Source organism: Rissa tridactyla, chromosome 10 (genome assembly GCF_028500815.1).
Source record: "Rissa tridactyla isolate bRisTri1 chromosome 10, bRisTri1.patW.cur.20221130, whole genome shotgun sequence".
NCBI lineage: Eukaryota > Metazoa > Chordata > Aves > Charadriiformes > Laridae > Rissa > Rissa tridactyla.
The window spans coordinates 8,920,131-8,943,600 of record NC_071475.1 but is presented as its reverse complement, the minus strand read 5'-3'; the positions used below and the strand labels follow the sequence as shown (position 1 = coordinate 8,943,600).

General features: G+C 43.3%; 1 protein-coding gene across 29 annotated transcripts in view; it reads left to right on the top strand.

Moving 5' to 3' along the window:
- The window catches only part of MAGI1 (membrane associated guanylate kinase, WW and PDZ domain containing 1), a 368,017-nt gene extending 351,055 nt beyond the window's left edge, over positions 1 to 16,962 (top strand). For 7 of the 29 annotated variants that reach the window (XM_054216225.1, XM_054216228.1, XM_054216226.1 and 4 more), the window contains 5 exons: positions 3,294 to 3,384; positions 3,506 to 3,569; positions 4,555 to 4,701; positions 5,928 to 6,066; positions 9,706 to 16,961. In XM_054216225.1, the coding sequence (XP_054072200.1) occupies positions 3,294 to 3,384; positions 3,506 to 3,569; positions 4,555 to 4,701; positions 5,928 to 6,066; positions 9,706 to 10,406 (1,142 nt within the window). In that variant the 3' untranslated portion in view covers positions 10,407 to 16,961. Of the gene's footprint in view, positions 1 to 3,293; positions 3,385 to 3,505; positions 3,570 to 4,554; positions 4,702 to 5,927; positions 6,067 to 8,040; positions 8,130 to 9,705 lie in introns of all 29 variants that reach the window. The other 22 variants (XM_054216236.1, XM_054216235.1, XM_054216237.1 and 19 more) reach the window with 10 other exon arrangements.
- Positions 16,963 to 23,470: the final 6,508 nt, after the last annotated feature.

Genomic DNA, 23,470 nt, shown 5'->3' with positions numbered 1-23,470 from the left:
TACTTTCTAATGAAACATGGATTTGGTTACCCTACAGAGCGTGATTATGCTATGTTTAGTGATAGGGTAAAAACAGGCCAGGTTGAGAAATGATCTGGTTATAAATTATTTCTGTTTAGGATGATCTGCTTTGCTTAAAGGCTTTGTTTTCCTACTGTTTAGTAGCTACCAGGTCAAATGGTATATGATCCTTTGCTGCTTCCAGCAAATTGCCTATTCACGAATAATAAAATGGCTGTGAATCAGGCTAACATCTAAGCTGGCCTGTGCTTGCCGGTTTTGGAAGGTAAACTGGAAGAAGAATTGTTCATTACCTGTATTTTGGTATCTGATCAAAATCAAGGAAGGTGAATCTTTGAATAAATTAATTCGTTTTTTTAAAGGGCAAAAATACATAAGAAATAGGTATCTCTTGAATGGTTTAAGATTTTTTAAGAGGAATATAGCCTCCTGATGTGAATCCTCACCCAGTTTCTTCATGCAAATATGTGTACAAAAGACCGTGTTAAATGGCTTAGAATAGAAGGGAAATTTGCAGCTGTGACTGACATCGGGTATTCCTAGGGAAGGTGGAAAGCTGTAATTTAGGAAAAGAGTCACCCCCTTTCTCTCGTAGCAATGCAGACTTTGAATCTTTTTATTTACTGTCCCTTTGAAATTCCAAGTCAGATTGCCAGCTCTGCGTAGCATTACCCGCATTTAATTTCCAAAAGCCAGTAAGGCCAGACACTCAAAATCGCGGAGAGGTTTGCTCTAAACCCCAGGAGGTTTAAGAAATTGGTGTCAATGTTGTTTTCTTTCTGTTGTCTTTGGGTGCTTTCGTTGATTTGTAGGGTTTTTTTTGTTGCTTTTGAGCTGCCTTTTTGGTAAATATAAATGGTCTGACAGTGTACGTACAGGGGGGGTGGAACAAGTCAGAAGCCTTGCTTCTCAGGTAAACGTGAAACTAAGGCTCATCACAAGACTTACAATAAACTCACATTGCTAATCTCTTCTAACATTATTAAAAACACAAAGGGGTTTTGCTCTGTAATAAGTCTTGCACCAACTCATTGGCATAGACCGTTGCAGGAGTGTATTCGCAACAAAACTACAATAGTTTAACGTGCTCCCAGCTGATGCAAGGATACAGAGAGCTGAAAGATGACAAGTTTAGATTAAGCATTTGGTTGGTGTCTGAGTGTTCTAGGGCAGAACAGGGCAAGGAATCAATAAAATATGTAGGATTTAGAAAGTACAATTGTAATTCGACTAGAGAGAATTTTTCTTGTATTTGTGTTCTGTTCCAGTTTTGCATGGCGGCTGGCATGCGTCCTGAACCGGTGGCTGAAAAAATAAAGCAAAATTATGCACAACCCTTGACTCTAGGGATGGGGTAGGCTAAAGATAGATGCAGTACAGTGGCGTGAAGATACAGCTGTACCAAAGATGTGTGGTTGCTCTACTTGGTATTCTTAGTGTGACCTACTAAAGGGTAGGAATCTTGCATTCTCTTTGAAGCCCGTCTTCATCTGATCTCCAAATATTTGTGGAGGATTTCAGAGGCTTTTGTTCTGGATGAATACATAACACTTAACCACGTTTTGGGGCCTTGTTATGTTGGAGACCAATTTTAGCATCAAGGCATCTTTACAAAATACACAGAATTATTTCTTGAAATCCAACAGCGTAACCACACATCGGGAAGTCTCCTCACACAAGCCAGCTGTCAGCGGCACGTTCTCGCGAGGGCATGTTCTGGTTGTGCCAACCCAGAGAGGTGTGGGCAGACCCAGGAGCCTCTCCTGCTCTCTGAGCCGCTGGACACAAGCCAGCTCTGGTCTGGAAGATGTTGCAGCTCCATATGCTGGGGGTTTGTGGATGTTAACTTGGGCACAGTGCTGCAGGCAAAGGAGCTGTGCTCTCGTTGCACCCATCTGTTTGAACGGTTCTTCTTCTTCTCTGAGTTTCCCTTGACATGCACTAGCTACAGAAAAGAAAAGCCTTCACCTTATCTAGATTTCTCCACAATTAAAATAAATGCATGAAATAAAACAAGTTCCCAGGACCAGTTAAGCCCATGACCACCACCTCTCCTTAATTCAGGCAAAAAATCTCCCATTTCTGCAATATTGTATTACAGCTGGACTCTGTTTAAAAATGGCAGATTTCTCCATAGTCAATAAAATGAATTACCGGATGCCTGGAGCTTAAGAGGCCAACAAGGGCAGGGTAGGAGAGCTTGTAGTTTTATGTTGGAGAGCCAGATGTTTCCACCCGGTTTTCATTGCTGTTGTCTAATGGTGGCTTTTTTTTTTAAAGGGGGATTGGAACTAGAGAAATTCAGTCAAGAAAAAAGGTGCATGGCCTTAATTTTAGGCAGAATTTTAAATGAGTTCTGTGTTAAGTCCAGTCTTATTGAAGTCTATGATAAAGCTCCAAAATGGCAAGGAGCCTGTTTTGCCGTGCCATACTCTGAGGGATGCCTAGATAGTCCCTTTTCAGTCGTGCCTACAGTAACTCCGCAGTTTTGTGAAGCAGGAGAGAGGACCTCTCCTGGAAGTATCTCTTCCTGTGCGTAGAGAAATATGGCATTTGCACAGGCTGGTGTTGGGCAATTTATGCCTTTACCATGGCATTAATAGAGGTTTGAAGTTAATCCCACTCTTTGGTGAGCCCTTTAGTAAGTGGTACCCAGAGCTGTTGGTGCATTTGGTACAGGTGGTTCCATGTCCCTGCGTGCAGCTTTGAGTGCTCTGGCAGCAGTGGGTTGTATTTCAGAGATGGATTTCAGTAAGTTTGGGTTTTAGCCGCATTCAATATCACCTTGTGAGGTATTAGGTAAAAGCCACATCTCAATCCTACTGAAGATTGCAGTTTCTGATGGAGGAAGCACTGCTAAGTTTATAATCCATGGAATAGTTATTGCTACTATAAAATCAATCCAGCCGACCTACTGTATTTGGAGACTTTAATGATTGGAATTCATGTCTTCAACCCTTCCTCTACAAGTCAGTCTTTGTTCTGAGTGTGCCTAACAGTCACCTAATAGGTGTTTCTAATGCAGATTTCCAATTTTATTTTTTTTCTTTTCTTTTTACAATTGTACACCTTCACATACACAATTACTATGATTTAGCTTAGATTTTATCCTGTTAATTTGTGGATTTAAGAAATTTGAGCTAATCTCAAGTTCTTTGAAACCAACATAACGATGCTTTCCAGTGAAATGCCTTTGCAAAACATGGGTTTTTTTGCAGTGAATAGCCAATGGTCTTCCCTCGTAATGAAAAAAAAAAAAATTTATTTTGCAGAATCCTCCAATGCTACTTTATTGACCAATGCAGAAAAAATTGCTACAATTACAACCACACATACTCCTCAGCAAATACCACAGGAGACCAGGTCAGACTGTTTTCCTTGAGGAGAGCATGTTGACATGCTCTCTCTTCGGTTACCTCTTGATCGTCTTCACATCCCATGAGCTGTATTTTTCCTCTCTCCCTCTTTCTTTTATTCGTTACAGCAGGAACAACGCCAAACCAAAGCAGGAATCTCAGTTTGATTTCAAACCACCCCAAGCCGCGCAGGTAAGGAGTACCTTTCTAATTGTTTTGTTTACCACAGACTGTTGCTTCCAATCTGCCTGAAGCCTGCGTTCAAATATTGCCCTTGAAAATTCCTACTGGGAGGTTGTTCTCCCTCAGCCTGTTTGCTTGAGAAAGAGGAATTTGCTGATGAGTTTCTTAGTATGTGTTGCTGTTTTTTCAGCTGAGAAACATTTCCAACACATTCTCCTCAAGACTGTTAGGGAGAAAAAAAAAAGAAAGAAAGAAAGAATAAAAAAAAGCTGACGTTTTTGCGACAGTAATAATTTGTGTGTTTATTTATTGAGTTGGATATTTTTTGGGACCTCTCCAGAAAGTACTGTTGTGTGTAAATGATAAATTCAGAGGACAAAAAAGAGTAAAACCTGATAGTGTTCCAGCTATTATTAAAGAGATTATCTATCTCGTTGTTACCTTTCCTTGCCACTGGCCATCCCAGAAGTAACCTCTTCCATTAGGGACTTCAGAACATCCCTACGCTAACAGCATTTGTGAAAAACGATGTATGTGCTTCTGAGCTTCTTGCAAAGGAATAGAGGAGGTGGTAACAAAAAGGAAAAGCCAGCACCATGGCATAGACTCATCCCAGGTACCATTAGACATTTAACTAAAGCCTGGCACTGGGGGTGAGGTTTCCCCAGCCTTCCTTTGCAGTTGGTAGAACACTAATCACCCTCCCAAAATGCACCTTTCTGCGTGGGCACAGGAGGTGGTGTATAACAGAGGTGCCTAAAAACGCGTGGGACGTGGCCAAACCCACTCGTTCAAACAGCCCTTTGCAAACCACTGCCGGGAGTCCAAATTGCAGCGTGAAGTCTGAGGAAGCAGGAAATCCTAGTCTGTGCGTGAAAACTCAACTAATTTTCTTTTTTTAATTATGACTAACAAAAATAATGGTCATTTCAAAATGAGAGTAGAGCAGCATTTAACTGTCTGTTCAATTACACGTATGTTGTCTTCCCTCCAGCAGGACCAAGATTTTTACACTGTTGAGCTGGAAAGAGGAGCCAAAGGGTTTGGCTTTAGCCTGCGAGGTGGCCGGGAGTATAATATGGATCTGTACGTGTTGCGGCTAGCTGAGGACGGTCCAGCTGAGAGATGTGGGAAGATGAGGGTATGCACAAACAGATTTAACAAACACCTTTCTTTGCAATAAGCTGACTTCCCTGCCTCTCCCTTACAGGCACACCTTCTGCCGTGCCGGCTAAAAGGAAAATTAAATGTTAACTGAAAGGAGCAGAGGTTCCTATTTACTTGTGTCAGTGGTTTCTGTCGCCCTTTGTATACAGACTTAGCAGTGTGTGTGCACTGGAAGACTTCACCCCCTTGTTCCAGCCCAGGTTTCCAAATTCTAATACATAATCTGGCTTTTAAAGCCTAACAAAGGTACATGTAGCAATGAAAATGTACGAGCCACAATATTTGCCAGCTCTTTTAAAGCTGCAGCTGTGAGTAGAGAATCGGGGTGTCGCACCTGATCTCTCCTGTGCCGGCGGGCAGAGGGGGGAGAGAGCACGTATATTGACCTGTGGGTTATGAAATTATAATTTAGTTTTTGGTTAGTATTAACTGTTGACTTCAGATATCAGCTACCTTATCAGCTTTATAACAAGGGCATATGTTATAAAATGCCTACAGAAAAATTAAATTGCTACATTTTATGTACTCCTTGTTCCGCTGATAGAAAAGGCATTATATCTTTCCTGCATATATCTTTTCCTTTTCCAGATATATCATGCAAAGGGCATTTTCAAAATTCTTTTGCTAGGGATAGATTTATAGGTCCAAAATTTTTGCTGATGAAAATAAATCGGTGCTGCCCTGTGGAAGTCAGTGCTTTGACAAGCTCTTGCAAGCCCTGTTTTCCTGTCCTGATAAATGATTATATTTACAAAAGCAGCTTTGCTGGTTCATAGTAGGTATCTATGTCCAAGTGAGAAACGGACTTGAAAAAGCTATTTGAACATCCCCAGTTACAGCTGACTGCAAAATAACCAACCTCTTTGACCAAAGACTTTACAAAAAATCAAAATAGAATGAAATAACAGCAGTTGTAACACAGCTCTAGCTAGTGAGCAATACAGTAAGGCAATGTGGTTTTACAGAACAGTAATGAAATATTTTGATACCTCAAGCTTTCCCTCTCATCTTCATGTCTCCCAGGCCCCTGCGGACTGGTTTTTGTGGTCTGTCACTGGAAGAAATTGGGTATATTTAACTTCAGATGGTGTAAAGTTGTTCTTCCACCTTTGCTGTGGCCATTGTCTTGTGGTGTGCTGGTGGTGACCCTCGGGGGGGTTGTTTCTAATCTTAGATTCTTTTCTTTTACTACATTGGCAGATCGGTGATGAAATCTTAGAGATCAACGGCGAAACTACCAAGAACATGAAGCACGCTCGGGCCATCGAACTGATTAAAAATGGTGGCCGCAGGGTCCGCCTGTTTCTGAAACGTGGAGATGGCTCTGTCCCAGAATATGGTGGGTCAAACTATGAAAACATTCCTTTCTTCCCTGGCATCACTCCATGAATGATATGTCTCAAGATCTGAAGCGGGAATTCTTTTTTATTTTCCTTTCTCACCAGTGTCTTACCAACCTTTGCAACATATGATTAATTGCCTCGCTTGTGCTGAATTTTCTACACATTTCATCCTTTGCTTGCTTCCATGGACTTGGGGCGCAGTGTAAGGCAAGATCATCATAGCAGTATTTTTGGTGATCAGAGAGGAAAACAAAACAAAACAAAAAAACCTTATTGTCTTGTCCAGCCAAACAAGGAATGTCATTGAACTGTGCCAAACTGTTTCTCAGCGGCTGAATTGTTGTTTCAAATAGGTCTCTACTATCAATGCAAAAACTGGGATCCTGAGTTATTATTCTGAAGCAGTGATTTTTTTTTTGTTAGGTTTTTCTTAGTTCCTGTCTGTATCCATAGACATGAATGCCGAGATGGCTTATGAGATTTTTGCCTTCCCTTAATATTTATGTAAATATTTATAAAGCTATTTAAGAAAAAGAAGGGAAAAAAAAGCTTTACTGCAAAAATATATTGATTTGGCCTCCTGAGCCCTTTTCTCCCCCCTTAAACTGTCTGCTGGTTTCAACTTGTTAATTTGTAAGGTCTGAAAAGGTGAGGAGGTTATGAAAAGGTGCTCTCATGTCTGTCTTGGGGGAAACATTCTGTCCTCGTTTCTTACTAAGAACTGCATTAGATTTCCTTTTCTTCCCCCGGAGGTTGGATTGCTGGGTGGCTTAACTTAGCACACTATTTAATATTATAATTATGTCTTATTTATTTGAGATAATTGTCAAATATTGTGCCCTCGATGGAGGGCTACTCCCAACCAAAGGTCTTTGAGGTTTCTATAGAAACTGATGATTGAAGGGATGTCCTTTATACTTTTCTCCCCGTATTTGGGTTATTTCTGTGTCAGTAAGTTCTGTGTTTATCATTCACTCCATGTCCCAAAACCGGAAACAAAACCCTTTTGCACAATTTATGAACCAGATTTTCTTTTCCTTTACTGTACCACATTTGGGAGTTTCTGCTCACTCTGCTCATTATTTAACTTTAAATGACCAATTCAGAGTATAACCAACAAACAATTGAAGTGTTGAACGATACGGAAGGGAAGTTGTGGGTTTACACTTCTGTAACATAAATAGCACACCAGAAGGTTCAATGATGGCACTGAAATTCTGTAATGTTCTTTCTACTTTTGTCTTTTCCTATACTCCTGTGGATGTACAGTACTGTATCATACGCTAGACTGCATAAATACCCTGTAAATTAAGTGCTTCACTTCTCAAAGCATATGTCTGTTGCACTGAGGATGGAAATCCACCACCAATTTTCTTTTGGCTACCGCTAAACCACTAAACGTTCATTCTCCAAGCAAGGATTTAATATACAGGGGTTGCACTACTGTAAAGAATATCCTTGTAACATTTGGGACTCCTTCCTCTCTTCGTTCTGTTGGCTGCAGTCGCAAATGGTTCCTCTAATAATGTTAAGTTCCAATATTTTTCTGACTCGATTGGAACGTGCTTCTCTATGAGGCTGTATATTTTTGTAATGAGTTTTGTACTTATTTTTAATGTTGTGGTCTCTGGTGGACTTTATTTTTCGTTGTTGTTTGATTGTTAATGTTTTTTCTATGACATTCTGTGTCGCTGTTCCAGCTGTCTTTTAGAATGGATGCTCTCGTTGTCTGGGTTATTGAATCACCTCTTAGATGTCTCTTTATGTCACGATAATAACAACTGCTGTCTTTGCAGCCTTATATTTGGGTGAAGCCTAGACAATCTGACTGGAAAAATAAACTTTCTTTATTCTAAGATAAAATATGAAGATTTTTCTTTCTTTCATCTTTGTTATAGGGAATCTAAATTTTCTACTTTTCTCTTTCTCTTTCTCTTACTTTTCTTGGTGCTGGGCTCTTCCTTCCTCAGCGATGATACCTCCTAATATCGCTGCATGTATGAGAAATGACAAGCTCGGGGAGTCTTGCTTCTACCTTATGGGCCATAATCAAACTACGGTTTGTAGCTAAAATCAATATTAGGTGTTTTTGTGCTGTGGCCTAATTCCCTCACATTGCTTTCCGCTTCGCTATATTTTATATGTACAGCAATTCATTCCGAGCACCCTGCGTCCCCCGAATTGTAAGTACACCACAGGACACGTTTAAACCTCGCTTGTACCTTGTGCGGTAGCCAGGTTGCTGCAAGCCACGTGCTTACAGCTACGGAAAAGCGGCGTGGTCCCCAGCTGCTGCCTGAAAACGCTAATAAGCAAAAATGCACACACGTGAGTTGCAACACGGGTTTCACCTGGAAATCACAAAAGTCATGGCCCATGCACACACCGACCCTCCCAAGCTCTAAGGAATGGCAATGCCATCAAACGGGAGACGCTTTGCGTGATGGCAGGAGGAATGAGCATGTAGAGTGTTTGGCTTGGGGGAGGGAAGACAAAAAGGAGAAAACAGGGAAAAAAATAATGTGTCCCCACAAGAGTTTGTGAGGGTTTTCAAGTCGTTGCCCTCAGGATAGCCCACCTCGGGGTGGGCGTCTCGGTGCGAGCGGCAGGTGGCCTGCAGGAAGCGTAGCGAAGGCCAGCCGAGCTGCTGTGCAGAAGTTGCTTTAAAAAAGAAAACAATAAGCAAATAAAAGCAACGCTCGCATTAAGTCAGCGCAGCTACTTTAATGTTTGCCACGTCTATAATGAATCATTCATAAACATCCGTTACCAATGATGTGCGTAATTGTAGCTTAGCTACAGTGCAGGGCTGGGTTTTTTTCCTTCTGCTTTGCAGTTGTCTCGCAGAGGTAGCTCAGCTGTATTTTACCTGAAATACTACATTAAAAATAATGAACTGGAGATTAGGTTTTAATCAAAGCCATCCTACATATTACAATATCTTTCCATTGCTTTGATATGAAAAAATCATAACTTTTGTCATCATTGTTTGAATCATTGTGGCAAAACCAAAATCTACCCTAGGCCTTTTCATAACGTGGTAGAACTAAATGAGATTAAGTAATGTCTTAAATGAAATGGAAATTGCACGATTACAGTCTAATTCTCACACCTTCAAAATGTTATTTTACAAGGTGAAAACTTAATAATCAATTCTATTTTCTGTACATTGTCTGCTATTTGAAACAAGGCCTGCCACCCCTGGAAGGCAATTCTTTTCAAAAGACTTAAAAAAAAAATCCTTTCCTAAAGGCCCTTTTTATTGGAAACTGTTCAAAAAACAGCCAACAACCCGAACTGCAATTTTTTTTTTTTTTTTTTCCCACTGGAAAGAAAGTAGTGTAACCGAAACATTCTGAATTGGGCTTGGGGAAAATGTAAAATGCCCCATGACCAGAAGAGCATAAAGATGATATCGGCTCGGACCAAAACACGGCTAACGAACAGAGCAGCACCAGTACTAACCTGTAACTCTCGTTGTTCGCAGTTAAATTAACAAAAGCTTCGGTTAGCCTTCGCTGACTGCTTTAACAGTTGTTTGTTTTTGTCACTAATGAAGTCTGAAGAGTGATAAGTGGTGTCACAGCGCGGCGGAAGGCATCTGTACCAAACGCTTTGCTGTTATTTTCTTTCAGACCCCAGCAGTGACAGGAACAGTCCCGCCACAGGTTCACAAAATGTATCGGAAATGAAACCCGTGCCATCCGACCGACGGCAGCACCCATCATCGGAGTCCAGTTATCCACCAGACCTTCACAAATCATCACAACATGGGGACAAGCGGACTTACGTTAGAGACCTAAAAGGCAGCAGAGAGTTTAGCAGACATCCCAATGAACACCACACTTGGAATGGGACTTCTAAAACCAACGACCACGTGCCAGGCAGGAGGACGGAGAGGTCGCCGGAGAGGAGGCGCGAGAGGCAGCCGGAGAGGGCGGTGGTGAACGGGCAGAAGAGGAGGTCTCCCGAAAAGCGGAGGGAAGGGACGAGGAGCGCCGACAACACGTTGGAGAGGCGGGAGCGACACGAGAGGAGGAGAGACCTCTCCCCCGAGAGGCGCAGAGAGCGGTCGCCCAGCCGCCGCCGGCGGTCGCTGGAGAGACTCACGGAGCCCAGGAGGTCGCCCGATCGGAGAAGAGAGAACTCCCTCGACCGGCGGGCCAAGTCGTCTGACCGGCGGAGGGAGAGGTCGCCCGACAGACGGCTCCGGGAAGAGCGAGCTGGCCACCGGGAGAGGGAAGAGCCCGGCTGGAAGCAGGAGCCGAGCCGCCGGCACCCGCCCGAGCAGCGCAGGCGGCCGTACAAGGAGTGCAGCACCGACCTCAGCATCTGAGGGGCTCCTCCGGGGTCCCCGTCGCCTTCCCCACGCTGCGGGAGCGGAGGAGAGAGTGTGGGAGCTGAATCCACCTGGCTTTCGCAGGCGAGGAGACATCCGGCACCTGCTGATCCTACAAACCTTTTATGCAGATGAAATCTTAAAAAAAAAAAAAAAGTGTTGTGCCTGATGTATAATATTAAAGAAAGTATTTTTCAGTGTATTCTTTTTTTTTTAATTACTTGCCAAATGTTGGTCCTAAAGGATTATAAAATTTTGTTTCTACATTCTTTGTAGATTTCTTAAAAATAATTCCTTTATTGGGCTACTTTCCTTCCTCCCCGATATAGTAAATGGGGGTAGCCAGTAATATAATATAGGCAAAGGATTTTATCACCAAGTTTGAATAATTTGATCCAGACTGTTCTCTAGTGACTCACTGCTACACTGTATGTAGAAAATTTTTTAAGGGTTGGGGGTGGGGAAGGAAGAAAATTGTTCATCTCAGTAGGAATGGAGCGCTCCTGCTGAAGGAATTAAAAAAGAAAGAGACAAATGTTCCTAAAATTGCAAGAACTGTTTGAAGAGACTACTGTTTCAATGAAGGATATTTATAATAATAATAAATAATAAAAATAAAAAAAAAAATACAAACCCACACAGCACAAGATGATTTACGATAAGGAATTTCTAGTTTGTTCCGTGAACAGTTTATACTTTCAGGCCCCCTCTACAGGACGCGCAAAGGCAGAAAGACTGGTAACCACCATGCCTGTGTCACACACTAACGTAGACTGTTGATCTCTCATTAGCCTCAGCAACATTTAACGATATTTCATTAAGGCAGCCGCTGCAGCCCTGCTCATCTCCTAGATGTATATGGACAGCAACCCGAGCATGCATGGTATGGTTTGTCTGCTTTGAAGCAAGGGAAGGGATCGGGATCCCGGGACAAGGCACAATACGGTGGGAGCAAAGTCCTCTCTCTCGGAGTAGGTGTATTCCTTCTGCTCAGGCAAAAACCAGTGGGCTTTTCTTATTTTGCCAAATTCCAAAAGCTCTCTCCTCGCTCTTTATTTAAAGTTTTTTTTTATTTTACTGGTTCATCCTTGCTGAGACAAAAGGAGTGCACTTGCTGGGGGAAAAAAAAAAAAGAAAAAGAAAAAAAAAAGATGTATCAAAGGAAAAACACAGGCAAAAAGAGGCAATCAGTGGGACAACCTGGTTGTAGAAGCCTATCCGTACTGGTTATATGCTGTAAATTTGAACCTGAGAACAGCAGCAAAAGGGAAAACCTGCAAGTTTCTAAGTTGTATTTTTAAATTTGCAAGTTGTGTGGTAAGTCTGCTGTAGTATTGGTATAAGATTTTAATGGATTACTGCCTAGCTGAGCCAAAATGTTTGCCGTTACTGTTGGACCACTAAAGTAAACTGCTGCTTTTTACAGTGCATTGGTGTGTACATGTATACTGTTCCACATTTTCCATCCGAACACGAAAACATTGCAAGTCTATCACTGTTGTTGCCATGGTACTGTAAAAACAAAACCAAGAAAGAAGATGGCCGATCATTGTGTGTACAGTTTAAATTGTAATTAATAGAGCCTGTTGGAAAAAAAACCACAAAACTGTTGCCTTTTTTCTTGTATAAAAGAGGATTTATGACAAAATTTAGCTGTGAGGAATGTGATTAAGTGTTTATATTTCTGAAAATGGAAGAAATTGATTCAGGGGATATATTTTAATGTAAACTGAATCAGGTATGTAAAGCTGTTTTAAAATGGGAGACTATATAAGAAATTCTAAAGCTTTTGTTGGTTTGGATATCATTTCTTTCTTCATGGTGGGCCTGCTTATGTATTATCAAGCACTTGTATGCGGTCTATGTTCCTCAATCATCATTTCTTGCAACGTGCTATAGACATAATGCCCTTTTCTGTGTTGATGAAAAGCAGTACGTGGGCCAATCTTTTTTATAAAACACTATGCATATATAAATACTACATTGTTCATAGCTTTATTTGACTGATTGGGTTTATACATAACACTAGTCTGAGTAGATGTGGACTTACCCAGTACGAGCTTCTGTCCTTGGAACAGAACAGACACTATGTATATGATGTAGCAACAAAGAAGGAGAAAGTCTGTGAATGCTATTTTTATTATCAAATAAAGTTTTCCATACAAAGCGTACATATGAGTGTAGTGATAAGATAAAGGAGGAGCCACACCTTAATGTTACTTAATCATCTCTGTCTAAATTAGTAAACGGTAGCTTACAGTCTCCAAGGGCCATCCATTGAATATATATTAATCATTGGACAAGCCTTAAAGCACAGGTTCCCGGTTTTCCAATATTAAGTTTTCTTCCCCAAAATAATCAGAAGCTCAGGGTGTAGGTGAAGCTGGGTTTGTTACTACATCTGGGGTTCGTATCACTGGTCCTTCGTAATACATGCAAAATCGAGACAAGGCAGCAGCTGCTCTGTTGCCATTGTTGAGGTTGTTGTTGCCACATATATATGTATTTATATATGTATATACTTACATACATAGATGTGTGTATATATATCACCGAGACTATATGTCTTCCACATATTAGTTCTTAAAATGTGTAAAGGCTATTAACTTAAGATTGCAAAACTGTTTACATAAATTTTTAAAATAACTGCGAAATATTGTATAGTTTATCAGCCCCGCTCACATGTTGCCCTGATAATTCAGCTAAACCTGCTGGGAGCCCAGGCGGCTTGGGAGAGTCGCCGGTGACTGGTTTCTATTTCCAACCACAGCGTCTGCAGAGGGAACTGTCTGATGCAGCCTGAGTCTTTAGGGGTAGGGCTGGGTCGCTGAGAAAGCGTTTGGATATTTTAGGCTTGAATCTTTCATGATGTTCAATGTCTTTTTACTCTGAACTTACATTGTAATGGTGTACACTGGTTCTGAATTTGTATCTTCTGCTGTTGCTGCTGTTTGTCCTCTCCTTGTTCGTGTTACGGCATAGTTTAAATGATCTTAGAGAGCTGATGAGGTGAGTCTCAAGCTTTTGAAGTGTGTCTTTCAAGTTAAGGTATTACATAGTTAATACCAAAAGTATATCTTACAGAAACATTTAATTTAAAAAGCACTGCAAGTTGACCAAAAAAAAAGTTATTCAAAGTGCCATGTTAGTGATGGCATCCTTTCTAGTGCTTCCAAACCCGCTGTGAGTTGGAGCCCTGCTCTGAAGCATGAGCATTGCAGCTCCGTGTTCCATGGCGCAGCCTCATTCACTTTAATTAATTCCAGCCTTACTTCTGACCATAAAATATTTTTCAAAACTTCTAAAAATGAAAAGAACCCCTTTTTTTTAGATTGCAACTTGGCTCATGCTTTGTCAAACAATGTCCTACAAGTATGAAGCTGCCAAAAAGATGAATTAGAGTGTGTTTCTGATGAAGAACTGAAAAGTTTATGAAGTGGTAAGTGAAAAAGCTCTGCAAATTGATATCGTTAGTTTTGGGGTTTGTTTGGGGTTTGAGTTTTACATCTTTTTTTTTTATCAGTGTTACGTGGTCAGGATCCACTGTGCTCAATCCCGTCATTTGTGTAAGCGCCGATTAATACCTTGAAAGTTTTTGACTGCAGAGGGACTGATCAGCCAGTGTGGGCAATTAGGTGGGTTTTGATCTTTTGGGTTAGAGTTGCGAGTAACTTCTAGGTTAGCTGAGCTACATTGGCTGCCTTTATACCCTTTCACTCAATTCACTCCCTCTTGAATATTCATTCCTTGGCATTCGAGCCAGTGTTTTATTTAATAGTGATCTCGTGTTAAATCCATCTGCTGTAGGATGCTTGTTTTATCGCTGGAGTAGTAATTATAGATACTGTTCTCCTCACTTTGATATCTTTTGTTACAACAGGCTTTCAGCTCTGTCTCTTGGCTGACTGTTCTACTGAAGAACATTATAAATGGCTCATAATATGTTCAGTTTATTTGGCTCTCATAAATAGTACCAGGAAAAGATGTCATTTATGACCCGCTGCTGCCATCTGTAAATGTATGCCTGTTAGGCCTTTGGGATTGTGTTTTCTTAAGATTTATTTTTAAAAAGGGAAGAGTGGGAACTAAAAAAAGTATCCCAATTTACTTAGCAGTTGTTATAAATCGCGTGAGTCTGAGATGATGCCAGTTTCTGGTTTGGATGTGATGCTAATCCATCAGCATTGCTTCCTGGGTATATAATGAAGAGGCAGTAAAGTGTCATACAAATGGAAAATTGTGGGTGTTTGGGACAGAGAGGAGTATAAAATATGTGCTGCCACAAGGGCTGCTGCTTAATGCATGTAGAAATTCAGTGGTTGGGATTGACCCTGACTGCTTTTCAGAATTTAAGGCATTTGTATTTCTTTTTCCTTACTGCCTTTATTGCCATGAGCTCCTAGCAAGATGGTGTTGTACTTAGACAACACACTGGGAAAAACTTGGCTTCGCTTTTTCGGACATCCTCTTCTCTTCCAAATTCCTGTAAGAGGACTCCAAACCACATCTTCAAATGAACCCTTAGCAATTAACATACAGGTCACTGTGATCTGAAATTTACCTTTTAAAATGCTCTCGTAAATAATAAACAGCCATTGAAGTTTTAAGAGTCCATTGCTGTGGATACAAGAGTTTCTAAAATATTTAAAATCACTCTTTCTTGGTATTTCCAGGGCCTGGGAAAGAAAGACAGCACACGTGCCCTTTCCCAGGTGGAATTGTGACAACTGCAGGATTGTTCCTAAAACAAACCAACAAATTATACCAAAATGTAGGAAGTTGTCTACAGAATTGTGTCAGAATTCTCAATTAAATGCCTGTAAGTGGCTAAGGCCCTCGGCACGTCCTATCAACTAGGGCATAAATGCCGTTAAAATCAAGTGAGGCTTATGCATGAGTTTGGGCTCAGGCAATATCTATCCCCATATTTCAGATGGTTTTAGGGCCCAGCTGACTTTGCATGTCTGGGCCTAGAGGCACCAACAGATGAGCTCTGGCAAGTCAGCGGGAAGTAATGCGTGCCCCAGCCCTTCCGCTTCAGAGTCAAACATCTCTGCGTAAACCCATTTCCATGATAACGTGAGCTAAAATGGTGTGCCCTTCGTTGAAGCAGCAGAAGTGAACACCCACCATCCGTGTTGCTGACTGGGCAGGTGGGACGGGCTGTTATCCTCAGCAGATCTTTGGCAGCACGTGAATGGAAAATTCTGAGTTTCAAAGAGTTGTCTGAGCCTCAAGACGCTGAGGTTGAAATAGAAGGGGGTTAATCTCTTCAAGGAGTCTCATTAGCTTTAATTTTGCAGCAAATAGTTTCTTAAAAGAGAACTTTTGGGGAGGTTTGCTGCAGCAGGAGAGAAGACCAGAAAATGGTCTGTGGAGAAATACTCAAACTGAGTGTTTTCTTTGGACATACTCAAGCAAATCCAAATTACTGGCATCGTGCCTCAGCCAAGGTTATTCGGTCCATTCCTAAGCTGAAGTGACTTTGGTGCTAACTGCAAAAAACAGTCAGGCTTGTACGGAACGGGAATTCTACCTTGCTTACATGGTTTTCGTAGACCACGCTTCATCTCTATCCCCAGTCCGTGACCAGTCTTGAATTTTCTCTTTCCTTTGCACTTGTCAGAAATCTCAGTCTTCAGATTTTCTGTCTGTCATTAGAGGACTGAGCTTATGTGACATTACCTTGCATCTGCTGTGAGCCGAGAGCTTATGTATGGACGTGTCTGTGGCTGAGCTTGTCTGCAGTAATTCGTTGAGTCCAGAAAACCGGATGGTGAGACTGTCCCTCCAAGCCTGGTGACTCCTGTAAGCATGAATGAGATTTGTTGAATTAGCTGTCTTGCTTCTTTCTAGTCAGAAACAGGAATGTCTGGGGGAGGAAGTTGGCTGAGGCTCATTCCATATGTGCTAGAGAAAATATTGATTGGATGTGGAAGCAACTTGGAGAGTTTCTTGAGGACTCAGGCTTTTGTTCCACATAAATGAGCAGTTTTTTTCTCATTGTTTCTCAGTAAGATTCTTCTGGATCCTGTTTTTGCTTCTGAGACTCCAGTTTTCTTTGGGGACCCACAGGCAACTTCTTTCCTCTCTGTTTGATCCAACAATTGTTGCCACCGCTTTGAAGTGTCGAGTCCGCTGGCAAAGCCTTTGCCTTTGTAACCTCTGAACCGCAGTTGTGTAACACAGGGCTCGCTTCCAAGAACACGAGGCGGTTTCTCTGCTGTACAATACAGCACCAGACATGGTCAGCATGTCCCGCTCCTACTCCTCAGTGGAAACAGAGGTCCTAACCGCAGGCACGGAGAGCGGAGGAGAGGGCGTCCTCAGACAAAGCCAAGAGTCACTCTCCAAAGGTGCACCAAAGCACCACGTCCAGTGGGTTTCCAGATGTGACATAAAAACTAAAAGAAGTCGTAAAATTTGTGTGGCTCATTCTCAGTACTGAATTCATTATTCTACGAAATGATTTAGTGATGGTTTGAAAATGTATAAAGATCCCAGGACACATCATTGGCATGGTAGTAATAACAGAAAAGACCATAAAAAAAATACATGGCGTATGTTTTTTTGTCATGCTTTCTTAAATTCTTGTTGAGGATGTATTAGACATCCGTTTTCCTTCTCCAGTCCCTTCTCCGGTTAAAAGGATAATTTGATGGGACAGGTGGTTTTAGACAAAATGCTGGGGATGTCAAAAAGAAATCTTGCTGGAACCTCAGAAAAAGTCTACACCAGTTCTTCAGTGGTCCTTCGGAAGTATCATTTTGTACAAGTGATACTTGATGTCACTTAATATACTTTTGCTACCCCAAAAAAGGTTTAATTCTTAATAAAAGAAACTGCTGACTGTACCTTCCTAACATGCATGGCACATATTGGCCCAAACAGTTTCTTTTTTTTCCTCTGACCAATTGCCAGGATTGAAAATTACCCACCGCTGGATTTCCTCGTGCCTGCGGGACAGCTTGGTCTGGAAGTCTTCAGCTTAATTGTGCAATAACAATGCAAAAATATGCAAATTATAAACAGCTCTGAAGTGCTTAACGTGACACCACACACGGTTTTGGTTGTCTAGAGCCTGTGTTGAGAGCCTGGAACAAACCTGCGCAAGGGACCCTGTATCTGCTGCTGTCGGCTGGTGCCTTCCAGGTGCTGCCCACGAAGCTGGAGCATCTGGGGCTCAGAGGCAGCTGGGCTGCATTTATCCCAGCATTCAGTGGCTTGAACTGGTGGGCACACAGCTCCACATTCCTGCGTGCCTCCCCGGGGCATCCCCGAGCCAGAAGAGGGGTTTTCCTCCATGAAGACCTCCAAGTAAGGGGGACTGCTTCCTTTTGCTGAGAGCAGGGTGATGAACAGTGCCGTCCCCTATAACGTTGCATCAACTCAAATATTTCAGCCTAAAATTCCACCCATCTTAGAGATTAGTTTCGGTATGTATGTAACTAATATTAATATTTACAATCATTGCTTTTGCTATTGCATCGCTTCAGCATATTGCAAAAATTCATATCCCTCTGCTTACTGAAGATTTCATTCATGAGCCTGACTCTTCTTATTCCAATTATGATTTGATAAATATAGATCCTTCTTCTAACACAACTCCATGGCATTTCCACATTATTTATCGTTTCTATGACTGACGCGTGTTTTACAGCCACGAAGTCTCATGATTTTTGCATCAAAATTTCATCTGTAAAAAGGATGCACTCCGATTCAGTGAGCCAAAAATAGACACACGCTGCCTTCAGGTGTAGACGTGCTTTACTCCCTGCTTCACTGTGAAAAATGAGCCATAAGGATAGCTGTTCGGAGGGAAAAGTCAAGTGAATTTCACAGGAAAGCACTGAGAGCAATGAGACAAGTAGACTGTTGTGAGCTTTGTTAGAAAGCGTAGAAAGCTCGTTTGCACGTCTGGCCAAAATGAGGTATGGTTCTCGGTATATTTCATATGTATGTTTTTTCTGCTCTGTGTTATTCCCTTTGCCTTCCTACCTGAAATCTCCTAGAGCTGCTAAAGCCTCATGATTTATATCACTGTCTTGCTGTATCTCTTTTGATAAAGTGGCACACAGTTGATTCCTTTATTTTCAGCATGCTCTTTGTCTTTATCAACTTATACTGCAAACCATAGCAATTCATTCTTTCTCAGTCTCTGATTCCTACAGGGTCTTGTACTCGAGGCAGGATGTTGTGAGACACGGGGTTTCATTTATCAGGACAGAATTGCATCAACAGTTTTGCGGCAAAATGGAAAAGTTGGGGAAACAGTGAAAAGCTGCACCAGCAGATTTCATACATCAGGCTATTAGCAAAAACTGATTTTCCAATTTTGCGCAAAAACAGAGCAACTTTTGTTTGTGTGGAGTCCTGCCAAACCCACGTTAGTTGTGTTTAATTTGATTGCTTGGAGCCCAGATGAAAATGCTTTTTGAATAATTAGTTGACTGTAATCATGGAGATCCTGATTCAGAAAAAAGCCTTGCTGAGGAAAGCACACAAGCGTATGCCTGAGTTCTGTTGAAGTCAAGGGATGTAATCATTTAATTTAGAGCCTTCCTGAGCAAGGTCAGGAATGTTCATAGGAGTCCTAACGACCAGCGTTCTCTCAACTGGTGCCAGAAACAACACCACTTGCACTCTACTGATTCATGGTTTTCATGGTTTCCTGTCCTTGGCTTTTTTTTCTTAACTGCTCCGACAAGAATCTCCATGCCTGAGACTAGTTCCACGTGTGCTATCAAGTGGCAGTGCCCCTTGTGCAGTATGAGCGTGTCCAAAACCTGGTTGTATCTTGGTGTCCCATTTCTGTCCTCTCCCTCCCCAGGCAGTTCCTCTCCGTCTTGTCTTCCCCACGTTTCTCCACTTGCTCTGCTCTGGGCTGCTCATGTTCTCCAGGAAGGAAACTGGCTCTACACTGGGCGTATTCATTCACGGGGGTGCGCTGGATGAGAAGAGCATCTCTTCTCTCTCTCGCTCGCTGGTAGCAAATGTTTAGAGGGTTTCTATTTCTTTTTGCCACAGGTTCTTATGATCCCTGGGCTGGGCAATATTCCCCATCTTACCGTGGTGTTTCATAGCTCAACCTCAGGTGTGTGCTCGGACTCATAGGACACGTTGACATCTCGGGCATCACCGGATCCTGGCTGAGGGGGCTCAAGACTAACTGAAGGACACAGACCAGAACCCTGTGCTGCAGGTTCCCTTGATAAAGCCCGCTGCGCCGTCAGCGAGCGGAGCTTTGTATTGAAGTTAAGGTGCCAAAAAAACAGGTATACAGAACTGTGCGGGTGATTCAAATAAAATAGTGTTTCCATAGCAATGAAGTAGTTGTGTGCTACACAAATGGTCCAGAGTTATTAAAGAATCGGGAGGAGAAGCTGAAGTTTGGGTATTTTTCTATGGTGGAAGTGAACCAGAAATGCTAAGGGAAAGGCAGATGTTGAAACAAAGATAAAGCCAAGTGCGCAAAAATCCATTTTCTTAAAAATAAAACAAACAAACGAAAAAGGCCTGTCAGAATGATAGTCAGGGTAGCATTTAGCTCTCAATGACTAAGTTAAGAACAAAAAGACTGCAAAAATCAAGCAAAATGGAAAGGTAAACAGCTGAAGAGAGATTTCTGCTCAAAAGATAGCAAAAAGTTTTTTCAAGTCTTCTTATATTTTGTCAAAATGTTAACCTTTGAAAAATTCCACCCTCCTATAAGCTTGTGAAAAAAAAACCAAAACACAAAAACCAAACACAACCCAACCCAACAAACCCTGAAAAACAAACCAACCCAACAAACCCTGAAAAACAAACCCTACAAAAAACACCCCAAACAGCCCACCCCTCAAATGTCACCGTGTTTTTCCTCTCTTGTGGTACACCCATAAGAAGACCCGGCAGCGGAGATGTTTCGATGTCATATGAATACAAAAGATAAAGCAGCAGAGTAGCAAAGATAAAGCGTAGTACTGGGGGAACAGAGAAAGCCATGGATTGCTTTCCCCCGCACGCTCTCATTTTCTCTCTTTGCATATTTAGCAGGGTTAAAACTAGGTCAGGCTCTGCCCGCCACGTGCTGGAGCTGCGGCTGTGACATGAGCCCGGAGCTGCCTCTGGCTGCTGTCAGTTTTCAGGGCTGGTATGAGATTCCTGGTGGAGTCGGCGAGCCTGATCTTCCTCTTGCAGACCGCGGCGTAAATCAGAGTGACTCTGCCGAGGCAGCGGGGTGAGGCGTGGCGAGGGATGGAGGAAGCGCGGGCCAAGTACCTGCCAACGCTGCGAGAACCAGCAGGAGACTGATCTCGAAGGTATGGCCAGGAAGGACCAGAAGGGGCTGTTTCGTGAACAATCTTCATCATTAGGGCAGGAGGCTGGATCGCAGCAGTAGTCTCCATGACTTTGGAGAAGGGAAGGTTTCACACTCTGCTGCCGGAGAGGCAGCCAAAGGCTTCCTATTGACCTGGCCAGGGGTTTGGGGGACAAGATGTGTGGGCAGGGACACTCGCACTGGGTTAAATACGGGTCTGCCTGTCAGACGCCTCGTCTGCCCTTCCTGAAGAGAAAACAGAGCAGTGATTCTTCCCCGTAGGAAATAACGCGCTCGTCAGCACACAGCTGCATGCCACCGTTTGGTGGCCTTTTTGCCTGAACAAGAGCGTTGCTGGCAGAGGACCGGACCCTGGTGGGGTGCTCGCTGCCAGCGCGTTGGCATTAGAGGAGATGAAACGCTTTGTGCTGCAGAGGCGGGAATTCTCATCGAGGTCTGTGGCTGTCCCAGCAGTCAGGCTGAGGGGCAGCGACGTTCCCCATGGCAGAGGGAAGGGTCGGCCCAATTTCAGCGGGACCTGTGGGAGGCTGTGAAGTGGGGAGAAGACAGGGCCAGCCTGGCAGGTGGGAGCAGTCCCTGTGCCATCTGGTGCTCCTTGGTTTCTTCAGATCATGCCATCTTACTGGTCTGTCTCGCTGCCAGCATTCCCTCGTGGCAAACTGCCCTGTGCCACCACGTTCTGTGGCATGTTCATCCCTGCATCCAATTACAGGGTGTTTTGTATACTGCAATGGAGTTTAAAGGACAGACCAAAGTCCAGTAGCTGAAGTTCCCTGGATTTCTGAAATGAACTCATCTTTACAGGGAAGTGGAAATCCTAATATGCTGATACTGCAGCAAGGCATTAGCCCTGACAAATGGACCTTTAACAAATCAGGGTCAATATTGACGAGGTGAGAAATCTCTTTTTTTAGTATTCAAAACCACAGACTAAGTCAATGGGCAGGGAGGCCATTCCCCAGCATGCCTCAGAAACTCCCAAAACAAGTGCTTGTTGTAAGAGAAGCTTGGAGGGCACACAGACTTTGGGTCCCAGGCTAGGGAGAATGTACCTGCTTTTTTTTTTTTTTTGATGGGGTATTCTTTTTTATTTTGCCCTTTCTCTAATGATTAATACATTGAGGTTGTGTTTTCAGAAGGAAGATAATCACAGTACCTCACCCCAGACATGTTGGTCGGGAAGTTGATGGGGTGGAACAAGAGGCACCTAAATGAGGTTGCTGTATTTACTGTCTGGAGAATTTCCTTCTCCCCATTCGTTGTGTTAAGGTCTGGTCTCAAGGACCTAAAATTAAATGCTGGGAAGACTCTAGTTTGTTTTTGTTCCTATCACCCAGGACAGAATGGTAGACTTCTAGAATATCTTGACAATAGTAGGATGTAGGGAGGAGGAGGAGGCAGTAAACACGAGAAGAGAATGATCCAAGTGTCTCCCTTGGCTTTGGCCGAGTTGAGCGGTGAAATGAAGGCAGCGTATCAGCCAGTGCTGTTGTGTAAAGGATGCAGGTTGTATCTGTCATGCTTCGCAGGCTGCAGAAGCTATTAGCCTTTGTGAAAGGCAGAATGTTTCACAGCAATATTTGAACCATTCCTGATCTGCTGGATGTTGTTGAAACGGGCTCTCAGGCTTAGTACCCGATCAGCCCAGCTGTGCTGAGCAGGGTTTCTTGCTAAGCCCCTGCGTACAGCCGGGACTCTGGCTCCATGGGGTTCCTCCGAGTAACACGCACCGTGCTGGGGAGAATTCACCAGCTCCAGCCCTGCGGCACGTACGTTCTCTGGGGCGATCGGGGCAGGGCAAGGGTGATGGCGACAGTGGCACTGACTCGGAGAACTGATGGTGAAGCTGCCACAGCTCTCCAAATCTGGGCCCTGCAGAGCAGCCCGGGCCGAGCTGCGCAGGAGGTTGTAGAGCCCTTGCAGCTGAGCGCCAAGCAATGGCCATCCAAAAGCTGAGGATGCAAACCCCAGTGCAGTCCCACCAGCTGCAACGCGTGGTTCAGCTCAGGACTGATGAGAGGGCTGGCACGGAGGCTGGAGGAGAGCTGCTCATCCGCTGCATTTTGTACAAGGGCAGATGTATTTGGCAGCAATAGATGTGACAGTCCTGAGCTCATTCTCACTTCCGAACGCGCTGGTTGCTGTCTTAGAAACTAGACCCCTGTAGTTTATTTTGTCTGCAAGCACGCACGTATGCAGTCCCCAGTCCCACCCCCCCAGGATTTCCTGCATGCTAAACATGGCCAGAGACTGTCATTTATTTTCCAACCGTCCAGCAAGTGAATCGAATGGGTTCCTTCAATCAAGATTTGAATCCATCAGATCACCTGCCCCTACCTAAATGCCGTCTGCTCTCCTGTGTGCTCCCAGCAGCCTTTAGCTGTAGCTGCAGGCAGCAGCTCTGGACTGCACCCTTCCCACCCCGACAGTCTCTTCTGGTAACGGCTGGTTGTCAGAGTAAGTCCCCTGTGCCTTAGGCATGAAGGGGGAGACAGCTTTTCTAAACTGCTCGACTCCTTCGGGTGAGGGTGTTTTTTCCCATGTCACTTGTGTCAGTTCAGCCTTTGAAGAGGATTTCCCAGGCTGGGGTTTGGACGTGGGAAGCAGGTGTCAAGCTGAGCAGGAGCTCTTCAGCCGCTAGGCGTAGAGAAGGGGAAGACGGAGGGGCTGCCAAACGCGCCGGTGAGGCCAGCGTGCAGCAAGACCTTTGTCCCTGTCTCATGCACTGGTGGCCAAGACA